Raw genomic sequence first — 11,832 nt, 5'->3', positions numbered from 1 at the left:
TCAGAAAATGAACTGTAACTTAGTGAATACTAATCACACAAAAATGAGATGTATGTCTAACAAAACGTTGAAATGTCAGGTTTAAAATAATATAAGTCAAATCAAAAACAAATATTCTCTACGTAATCTGTATGAAAAGAGAGAGATGTCAGTCAGCTCATTATCCACTAATTTGATCACGCTCACGCTATTTAGACGCAAATTCTGAGGCGATACATGCAACAGAGAATGAACGCCCACAGCGCATCAGCTCGGAAAAACACATCAAGCTTTAGTCAGTTTCATGTACTTTTCATCGTTTTGAGATGCGGTGAGGAATAATTTGAAAAGGATTTACCTCAGAGGATGAGTATGACTGGTTTCAATTCAATTTCGAGGATCAAGATCTAGCCGATGACTGTTTTTTTTTACGATAGTGTCTGTGAATATTAAACCGCAAAAAGACTGTTTATATATGAATCCTGCAAGTTTTGTGTGTCTCAGTATGAGTTAATGGGGCAGATCGACGCGCGGTTTTGTTTACTACACATACATAGCCTAACTTACATTAAATTGCCATGGCTATTCCCAAACTATATTGCTATACTGAGATGAGTGAAATCGACTGAAATACATAATACATACTGAAATAAGGCTCTATAATATAACAAATATATAAAATGCCATAGAGGTAATATGAACGTTTAGATGCTTTGAATCACAGAAATACATTATATTTCAAAGTATATTAAAATAGAAAACCATTATTTTAAATTGTAATAATATTTCACAGTATTGCTGGTTTTTTTTCTGTATTTTTGATCAAATAAATGCAGGCTTGATGATCATGAGACTTCTTTCAAAAACATTATAAATAGTAATGAGTCCAATCTTTTGACTGGTACTGTAATTTAAAATATAGGCCTATACAAAATTTTCTTCACATAATGTGCAATAAAATGTGCATGCATGAGATCACAAAAATCCTGTTTTCTGTTAAGAGTGGACATTATATTAACGTTAATACAATAGCTGATATGATCCTGTTATCAGCATGCTCACAGAGGGTTTTTTTCTTTTATCTCACAGATTTGAGAATCATAGTGACCAGATATTGGCCCACACTGGACATTCTGAATGAATATAATGGTGAGATCACTGACAGGAAGCAGGAAAGGGTTTTTTTTTCTCCAGTGCAGAAACACCAAACACCTTGGAATGCCAGGTAAGTGATGTTCACTTATATCTTTGAGCAGGATTTATTTCCAGGTAAAACTGTATACTCAAAATGTGCCCTCATTTACTCAAAATGTGTCTCATTTATATTGTTAACTATATTCCGAATAAACTACCAAAAAAAAAACTACTTTGTACTTTGATTTTTTTAGTGTCCTCTCACATAGCCTACCTGACTGTGTGAATCACAGCATTATTCATGATGATTCACGCCTCCACGCATACTGTTTTTCTTGACAAAAAGTGTCTTACAAAATTTAAATCATTATATTCTTTTATATGAACGAGTAGGCAGGATAATATTTACATCATTTTGAAGCAAAAATTCTAGTCTACAATCTCCAATACCCAGAAGTCTTGTGAGCACAGATTTAATATTTGTTTTGTGGCCGTATTTCAGTGACTTAAGTTTTTTGTTTTTTCAATAACCACGCATAAACGTTATTCCCATAAAAATACAAACAAGTACATACATGTTGCTCACATGTAATGATACTTTTGCCATTAATATGTTTATGAACAACTGAAAAAAGCACAAATGTCAGGGCATGTCAAAACTTCTCCAGGACCCCAAATCAGCCTCAGACTCCAGAGGGTTAATACAAATAGTGTATAGCCTAATTTAACAGCAGAATGATGGCTAGTACATTCGTATAGTGTTTGTGTGTGTCTCGACCACACAGCATACTAAACAGCACTGGGAAATTCAGAGATAGCGCGATAATAAGGCCATTAAACGATATCAACGTGCAATATTGTTGACGAAAAAAGACGAGACTAAAATGTAGTGAATGAAAATTTCACCAAAAACATTTTTATTTTTGTTGAAAAAAAAAAGGAGCCAAAAAATTTCAGACAGCTGTACAAGACTCTATTAGGCAAGCGTTCATGTATGCGGTTGCCAGATATCAAGAGCTCAAATCCCCCAATCAGAGCTTGTCTGTTAAATGGATATGTGCTCGGCTTTTTGCTTTATGCAGTCTAGCAACCATTCGAACACGCTCTCTGCGGAGGCACCATGATCTGAAAACACCGACATACGGTACTGTTAAGCAGGAACCCAAACGACGTTTGCTAAAATAAAATAAAAAAAGTTCTCTTTGTCCAAATGACATGAAACTTTGTACAGTTGTTAACACTTTCTAGATCTACAAATGAAAAAAAAAAATTGGAGTGATATCTTGTTTTTATGTTAGTGTAAAAAAAAAGTCACACTCAGGGTCTTCGGGGTCTCCATAGACCCCAGGCAACAAAAATGTTTTTTTTTTTTTTTTTTTTTTTTAAATGTAATTTTTCTCTGTTTATTAATGTTTTTACTTTATGTTTGTGCAGTTTTTGGAGGATTTATCATATCTTTTAAATTTATATAAATAAATAAATAAATATTTTGTTGAATAGGCTTTTATACAAAAACAGCTTTTTTTGTAAAATTCACTTTATAAAAGACCCACATTTCTAACTTTCATTCATGGGGATAACATGGATAATTTGACATGGTTTAGTGTAATCTTTTGGAAAAATGCAGTTTTTGCATTATCACTTAGCTCCACTATTTGCTATGTGCTATTTGACTAACTGAAAGACATCTTTTCACAAGTATTTTTCAATTGGATTTATATCTACATATTATGAAATCACAATTATGACAATAAAAATTACTTTTTGTCAAAGTTTAGCATTTTTTTGTACTGAAAAAAAAAAAAGTTTTTCAATAATGTTGATTTTGAGGATGAATTTTGTCCATTTTCTAAGCAGGGTCTCATCATAATGTAACAATATTGAAAAAACTGATTTTCTTCAGTGCAAAAAATATTAAATTTTGACAAAAAGTAGCTTTTATTGCTATATTTGTGATTTCATAATATTTAGATATGAATCCAACTGAAAAATACTTGTGAAAAGATGTCTTTCATCTTCAGTCCCCTGGTTTAGATGGGCTCCCTCCTGAACTCTCTATGGAGGTATGGGATCAGGTGGGTCCACTGATCCTAGCTTCAATAAATTATGCCATTGATCATGGGAGGTTTCATAGAGACCAAAATACATCTTTAATTACACTACTCTTAAAAAAAGACAAACATCCCTATTGCCCCAAAACCTACAGACCTATATCTTTGATATCCTCAGAATTAAAACTTTTTGCAGAAGTACTTGTAAAGCGAACTGAACCACTGATTGGCAAATTGATAAATGAGGACCAGACAGGCTTTATCAAAGGCAGACAGGCCTCCGATAATGTCAGACGACTTTTTCATGTTCTTACTATTCTTGAAACATGTCACAACCCAGTAGCACTTTTCAGCCTGGATGCTGAAAAAGCCTTTGACAGGCTTGAATGGAGGTACTTATGGGTGGTCCTTAATGTATTTGGCTTTGATTCTAACTTTAAACGGATGATAAAAACATGTCTGAACCACTGCAAGCAGTGGTTCAGACAGGACAGACTATCTCTAATCCTTTTCCTCTCAATAGAGGGTCTCGTCAAGGCTGTCCTCTATCCCCAATTTTATTTGCTCTTTCTCTTGAACCTTTAGCTCAGGCCATAAGACTACATGATTGCCCCAGTAAAGATTAAAGATACAAATCATAAAATTTCACTTTATGCTGATGACATAATCCTTTATTTTTCTGACATTACTAATTCACTCTCTCAGATTATTAATCTTTTTTCCAGATTTAGCTCCTTTTCATGATATAAAATAAATTGGTCCCTGTTAGTTCTTTTAATGATGCATGCAGTGAAGAAGACTCCTCTCCCTAACAGCTTACCTCTTCAGTGGCATACTTCAAAATGTACTTATCTTGGTATATGTATTCCTCCTTGTTTTTCAAATGCCAGTTCTGAGAATTATGTCACACTTAAGAATAAAATACAGTCAGATTTACAATGATGGTCATCTTTGAAATTGACGTTGCAAGGGAGGATAGCGTTAGTAAAGATGAATGTTCTTGGCCGTTTAAATTTTCTATTCTCTATGTTGCCATTTTCTCCCCCTAAAGATTATTTCACAGACCTCCAGAGGATGACTTCTAAATTTATTTGGAATAACAAAAAACCCTGCATCAAATTGGATACCTTGAAATGTCCTAAGTCATTGGGTGGCTTATCATTGTCTGATTTTAAGTTGTATTATTGGTCTTTTCAGTTAAAATCTTTGCACTCTTGGCTGGATACACAACCTTCCCTGGTTCCTCAGTGGAAATTAATTGAAGAATCGCTGGTTGCTCCTTATAGATTGCAGGATGTGCTATTTTCAGGAATCAAACTTAAAAAAGCCTCTAAAGAATTTGGTCCAATGATAGCTAATTCAATACCTATGTGGCATTTGGTAGAGAAATATGTTAACTATTCATCAAAATTCTGTAGGCAGTCCCCTATCTGGGACAATTATTTTCTATTACGAGACATGAAACCATACGCATGTTCACCTTGGTCAGATAGAGGCATTAACACTTTAGAGAATATTTATGATGAGACTGGGCTAAGGACATTCCAGGATCTGCAGTCGTCTTATAATTTGCCTGGTTTCTCAAGGTTCTTGTATTTGCAGTTGAGATCTTCACTTAAGGCGTATGTGGTTCCTTGGGACAGACCTTTAACATCTCACACCATCATGGCTCATGATCATGATGAATGTTTTTTTCATTTATTCTGGGAATGCCCCCCGATCTTCAACTTTTGGATCAATGTCTCTGCTGTTTTATCACAACTTTTGGAAATGATACTTGATTTCCTTCTTAATGATGACTCCTCTGTATCCCTGACTTTAAACCAAAAATTAACTTTATTCTCGGGGTTAACAGCTGCAAAGAAAACTATTATTAGCTCTTGGTTTCCTCCTAACTCTCTGTCAAAACAGCAGTGGCTGTCCTATTTCATAGATATTGTTCGTTTGGAACGATCCACCGACTTAATTAATAAAGCAAAGATCTCAACTATTCTGCACTGGAACCAAATTCATTATAGTCTGATTTCCATTATTAAAATGTAAATTATGTAATTGAATAGGACAAGAGAGTTTACTGAGATGTAATTTAATGTATATGAGACGGCAGGTTTTCTTGTTTGTTTGAACTGTTTTACCTTTAGTTTCACCTTACGCTTCCCTCCTGTATCCTATTAATCTCTGACATTATGTATATAGTTCTTATCTTACACATATATACATACACTATATTGCCAAAAGTTTTGGGACGCCTGCCTTTATGTGCACATGAATTTTAATGACATCCCATTCTTAATCCGTAGGGTTTAATATGGAGTTGGCCCACCCCTTTGCAGCTATAACAGCTTCAACTCTTCTGGGAAGGCTTTCCACAAGGTTTAGGAGTGTGTTTATGGGAATTTTTGACCATTCTTCTAGAAGCGCATTTGTGAGGTCAGGCAGTGATGTTGGCGAGAAGGCCTGGCTCACAGTCTCCACTCTAATTCATCCCAAAGGTGTTCTGTCAGGTTGAGGACAGGACTCTGTGCAGGCCAGTCAAGTTCCTCCACACCAAACTCACTCATCCATGTCTTTATGGACCTTGCTTTGTGCGCTGGTGTGCAGTCATGTTAGAACAGGAAGGGGCCATCCCTACACTGTTCCCACAAAGTTGGGAGAATGAAATTGTCCAAAATGTCTTGGTATGCTGAAGCATTAAGTGTTCCTTTCACTGGAACTAAGGGTCCAAGCCCAACCCCTGAAAAACAACCCCACACCATAATCCCCCCTCCACCAAACTTTACACTTGGCACAATGCAGTCAGGCAAGTACCATTCTCCTGGCAACCGCCAAACCCAGACTCGTCCATCGGTTTGCCAGACAGAGAAGCGTGATTGGTCACTCCAGAGAACACGTCTCCACTGCTCTAGAGTCCAGTGGCGGCGTGCTTTACACCACTGCACCCAACGCTTCGCATTGCACTTAGTGATGTAAGGCTTGGATACAGCTGCTCGGCCATGGAAACCCATTCCATGAAGCTCTCTACACACTGTTCTTGAGCTAATCTGAAGGCCACACGAAGTTTGGAGGTCTGTAGCTATTGACTCTGCAGAAAGTTGGTGACTTCTGCGCACTGTGCGCCTCAGCATGCGCTGACCCCGCTCTGTGATTTTACGTGGCCTACCACTTCGTGGTTGAGTTGCTGTTGTTCCCAATTGCTTCCACTTTGTTCTGATACCACTAACAGTTGACCATGGAATATTTAGTAGTGAGGAAATTTCACATATGGACTTACTGCACAGGTGGCAACCTATCACGGGTACCACGCCTAAATTCACTGAGCTCCTGAGAGCGACCCATTCTTTCACAAATGTTTGTAGAAGCAGTCTGCATGCCTAGGTGCTTGAATTTATACACCTGTGGCCATGGAAGTGATTGGGACACCTAAATTCAATGATTTGGAGGGGTGTCCCAATACTTTTGGCAATATAGTGTATATATAGTATATATATATATATATATATATATATATATATATATATTTAGGTTAATAATAAAATAATATAAATGTTATAAAGTGTCTCATTCTTTTTAAATGCTGTTTATATTGTGTGTTTGTTTATGCTGTATTTACTTATTTATTAATTTTGTTCATTTATTTATTTATACATACATACGTAGCACAGTATAGCTGTGCATGTGTTACCTCATGAAAAACAGTCACGAATGTGTGGAGGATCTAATGCCAAGTTTACACTACAGGATTTTAAGCCCGATTTGTAAGTTAACAAGCTCACCGACAGGTCGGGCTGTGATCAGGGAAAAATCAGCGAGTGATCGGCGCTTGCCAATCTTTATGTGTGAACTACTCAATGATGCATCAAAGAGGTGTCGTGAGACAAATATCTAGCATGCTAAATATAGCATATATTTTGCATGCTAGATATCCTGTGGTGTCACGTGTCGCAACGCAAAAGCCAATGAAATATGCACTGATGTCTATAGAAGCAGTGATAACAATCCATTCAAATATAATTTGCCGACGTTTATTCATATCAGATACACATTGTGTAAGTAACTATAAAGCTCACTCACTCTATTGTTCTCCCAGTTCACCCGCCACATGTATTTCAGGACAAATGGATGAATTGACGTTATTATATATCATGTTCATTATTCCAAAGGTTTTTAAATGACAAAACACTCACTTGCACATATTTGAGAATCGGAATATCAGATAGTTGATGACATGTTGAGAAAAGCGATACATCTGTCATACAGTGTGGCCGGCTGGTGTGTCACGTGACGAGCATGAGGCGTCGTCATGGAAACAATAAAGGAAAGCATTCTAAAATAACAGGTGCCTTAACTTTGGGAGGTCAGACAGAATGTTTTAAACTTATGTGTGAAAGGGTTATTTTAATTTGAATTAAATTTAATTCAAAATTTAATCTAATTTCCTCCCAACATCTATTTTCAAATAAAGTCATTGGGTGACAGTTGTCGTCAGCTCGTGTAGTGTGTAACCTCCAGTTGCAGATCATTTACGTAGTGTCACGTAGTGTGAACGCCACAACGACTTAAAGACTCCACAGCAAGTCATGTAGTCTGAACAGCGCAGCGATCTGCCCACGTTTAAAGTCCTGTAGTGTAAACTTGGCTTAAGTTAAAAAACTGTGGTGTCTGATTACCATACAGACAAGTAAGTGCATTTAACAAAGCAGACACATACAACATATGTTTTTCCAACACTACACAAACCAATTTTTAAATTCTTTTTGAAGTCCATGAACCTGAAGTAGTTTGCTATGTCCCCAAATAACCACTCCACAGACACTCTGACTTTTGTTGAAATCCATCATCTGAGGGGTGAGGTGAACATGTCGAAATGGGGCTCGCAGATGCACACACAGGGTCCATTATATACACACATTGGATGACCATCTACAGACATGGCATGATGTTCCAGCAGTGTCAACGGTCCAGATTCTCCCAGCATTCCAGAGTCATGCTTCTTTCCCTCTGTTAAAAGATATTTTAAATACATTTTTTAATCAATTTTAAAGGTAATGACAATGTTTCTAAAATGGTAAAGCATCCAGACTTACCTACAGGGCTGTGCAGATGGGCAATCAAACCATTAGGAATGGCTACTGCCTGATATTTTAGACTGTGAATTGGTTTGTGACCATTATATAGGATCCTCAGTGTTACACCTGGTCTGGCAATGGGTCGTACAGTGCCATCTATTAATCCAAAGCAATTGTCAAGAGGGGCTCCTATTTGGTGGATGCAGTCAGCATATGCTGCAGGGTTCGGTATGTTGTCATGCCACTGAGTTATCCTCTGATGATGTGCAGAATATATGTAGTCCAGCAGAGAGTTTGTGGCCATGCACAGGACTGGGACTTGACGTTGACCAAATCTTTGCATCATATCACTGTACCAGCATGGGTATGTCAGCCTTTTAAGCAGCATACACAGCGCCTCAACTCCTCCCACAACACTCCTCTGATCACAAATAATCTCGTTGGGAATCCCGAGAACATCTGCCAGAATTGGTAGGTCACATTTTTTCACATGAAATTCATTCAGGCATTCGTCTTCCATGTAATCAAGGTTAAAAGGCGAGTATTGCTTACAAGGTAAATCTAGATTTTTAGACTTATTCACATCGTACAAGAGTAAAAACTCTTCTTCTGACAACAGATTAATATTTAATGCCGAAAGCAACCCTTCTCTTGCTTTTTTGAAGGACATTTTTGTATTTCAATAAATGAATGAATCCTGCGTTGCGCCGTCTTGTTTACAGTTGCTTATAACGTTCTCAGCTACGGCAGTGTGACAGCATTTTATCTTTGTAAACTCAAAAAATAGATCAATCCAAAATCTACATTTAAAGTGGAAATGAACCGTCATGGTAATGCCCAAATACATTAGAAAAGCAGCTTTGCGAATAAGAGAAATGAAACTTTGAATCAATTGAACCAATGCTTCACAAAATGATTCAGTGAATCGCTCGAAACGCCACACGTTGGTAACGCCTGCTGGTCAAAACTGTGTAAATGCAACGAAAATTCAGTTCAAACATGCAGAACACAGCTTTTACAAACCAATTCCAGATGTTTTTTAATAGATTACACTTTCAATAAAACATCTGGAGAAAGTGTAATCAATTAAATGAAAAATAACAAATCACTGAATGTCATTAAATATGAAGTATCTGTATAATATGTGTTCCAGGGGTTTTATGGAGAGCTTGGTTAATCAGGCCAATAAGTGACTATTAACTAGAGCTCTTCCTCTTTATTATACAAATGTTTCATTAAAATGTCTAAAAAGTAATAAAACTGGTCTGAGATCAGGTAAAAAACCATATAGACACTGGATGATAGTTCAGAGATATTTCCATTTTGGATGCTAATTGCTGTAAAATGCCAAAATAAGAAATAACAACTTCACTATTGTGACATTTTTATGAGTGAAGCAGAAAATTGAATGAATTTTTAGTATATTTCACTATAGCTGCATGGGTCTGACGAAATAATGGCTACGCTTCATACAGATGTCTTTTGTTATTTATTTTCTCTCTCTTCTGCAGACACCATGAAAACTACAAGAAAAAAAACATAATATTCCCACTGTGGTGGGAGATTACACATTGCCGTAAGTGCCGCATCTTTGCCTAAAAAGGCCCACATGTGATTTGAAATATTTGGGCCATATTTGCCATGTTACATGCGGGCCACTTAAGGCTCACATACATTTTGTCCGGGCCATTATAAGGCCTGCAGTGCCGCATCATTGCCTGAAATGGCCCACATCCGTTTGCTATCTGGGTATCAATCTGATAGCCGTAGACCCATAGCGGAACTAACTTTACCCCGTGTCACGTGATTTCCGATTCTTGTGAAAAAGGCCTATGATGACAGAATTTTCGTTTTCGTTCACTGCTAGCATGTGTACAATTTTGGAAGTCCTGTTTGCTAGCATGAGTAAAAACAAAGCCACTAGCCTGCAACCATTAGCCAAAAAAAGCGTGATGGCTAATGCTGACGCTGCGGTAAAGACTACCAGCACGCAGGGAAGGAGAGCAGAGGCCATTACTCGATAGGCTGATGTTACAATCACAGAAGGGCAGAGTCACTGGATGTATAAAGTAAGGTGTTTATTTTCACAACCAGCAGAACAACACCTTAGCAGGTAAGTGAATGGTAAATCTTCAGGTGAATAGTGATAAACGGAGTGGTAATACTGTCCTTTGTTTTGTAGGTGCAGGTGGATGGCTGAATGTTGGTTTCCAGACACGACAACGGAGCTGGACTTCACACACGAAGACGGAGCACACAGGAGGAGAACAGGAGACAGGTAAGTAATCCAACGGAGTCCTTGAGGCGAGCATACAGGTAAGATGCTAACGAGACCGGACAATGAGCGTGTGTGAAAGAGAGTCCTTTATACTGCCGGTGATGAGTGTGCTGATGTTGTGCAGGTGTGTGTGGTTAGTATTCTGGTGACAGGGTGCGCTGTGATTGGGTGACGGTGGAGCCTGGCGTTTCTGTGACAGCTGAGAGGTGCCACACGTGAATAAGTTAGCAGTTACGCTTTCTCCAATGGTAAGAGATACAGACCCTCCCATCTCCCTATAATAATACAATCTCTGATAAGAAGAGCCAACCCCATCTCTATACGATGATCTGATGCAGAGATATAGGTCTTGCTAAACGGTTGCTAGGGTAGTCTGTTTGGTTGCTAGGGAGTGGCTTGGGAGCTGCCAATGATGCTCCAAGCACCACTAATAATAAGTTTAAACAGCATTTCTGCTTTTTCAAGCCAACTTAATAATGTTGCAGCAGCTTCTGTGCTTTGACTCCTAAAAAACACTTGATTACAAGATGTTTAACAAATCTCAATTCTACATACATAAATTATAATTGATATGACACTATAATAGAACTAAATGAAGGTGATTTCCATTAACAGAGATTGAGAAAAGCACAGACACACACACACACACTGATCGGTCTCACACACTTTTATTCTGACATGATATTTCACTGACACAGTATTAATGTAATGAAGAGACTATATCATCTCACTGTCACTGATTCATCATGAGCTCAAAGCATTATGGGTAGAATCTCTCGTCAGTCTGTTTAGATTCATCAACACAGTTTCACTGATGATTCATCATAAACACCAAACCCAGGATAGAGAGGTTGAGTGAATGTGGTCTGGACTGTGTGGATGAGGCTCATTGTGTCTCCAGAGATGCTGTAGAAGGACAGAGTTCCTGCACTGTGATCCACATACACTCCTACTCTACTGCTGATGGACTCTACAGGGAGATCAGTCTCTATGTTATTGTGTCTGAATGTGTAACTGGAGGGAAAGCAGATCAAACTCCAGGACTGATCATTACGTCCAAACCGACACTCATTACCCTCTCCCTTCCTGCTGATGCTCTTATATGACACTGATATAGACACAGATTTCCCACTCCACTCAATCTCCCAGTAACAGCGTCGATCACACACACTCTCACTACACAACACCTGAGGATTATACTCAAATCTGTCTGGATGATCAGGATACGACTGCAGTGTGTCAGTGTTAGTAATCACTCTGTTCTTCTCAGACAGACGGATCCATTTATTCACTGTGTTCAGATCCAGAGTGAGCTGATGGGAAT

General features: G+C 37.9%; 1 protein-coding gene across 11 annotated transcripts in view; it reads right to left on the bottom strand.

Moving 5' to 3' along the window:
• Positions 1-11,832, bottom strand: part of LOC127508736 (stonustoxin subunit alpha-like) — a 553,058-nt gene that overhangs the window by 491,152 nt on the left and 50,074 nt on the right. For 9 of the 11 annotated variants that reach the window (XM_051887041.1, XM_051887047.1, XM_051887052.1 and 6 more), the window contains one exon: positions 11,696-11,832. In XM_051887041.1, coding sequence (XP_051743001.1) covers positions 11,696-11,832 — 137 coding nt within the window. Of the gene's footprint in view, positions 1-11,160 lie in introns of those variants that run through there. The other 2 variants (XM_051887046.1, XM_051887055.1) reach the window with 1 other exon arrangement.

Source organism: Ctenopharyngodon idella, chromosome 3 (assembly GCF_019924925.1).
Source record: "Ctenopharyngodon idella isolate HZGC_01 chromosome 3, HZGC01, whole genome shotgun sequence".
NCBI lineage: Eukaryota > Metazoa > Chordata > Actinopteri > Cypriniformes > Xenocyprididae > Ctenopharyngodon > Ctenopharyngodon idella.
The sequence above is the reverse complement of the archived record's forward strand: the minus strand, read 5'-3'. Positions and strand labels throughout refer to the sequence as shown.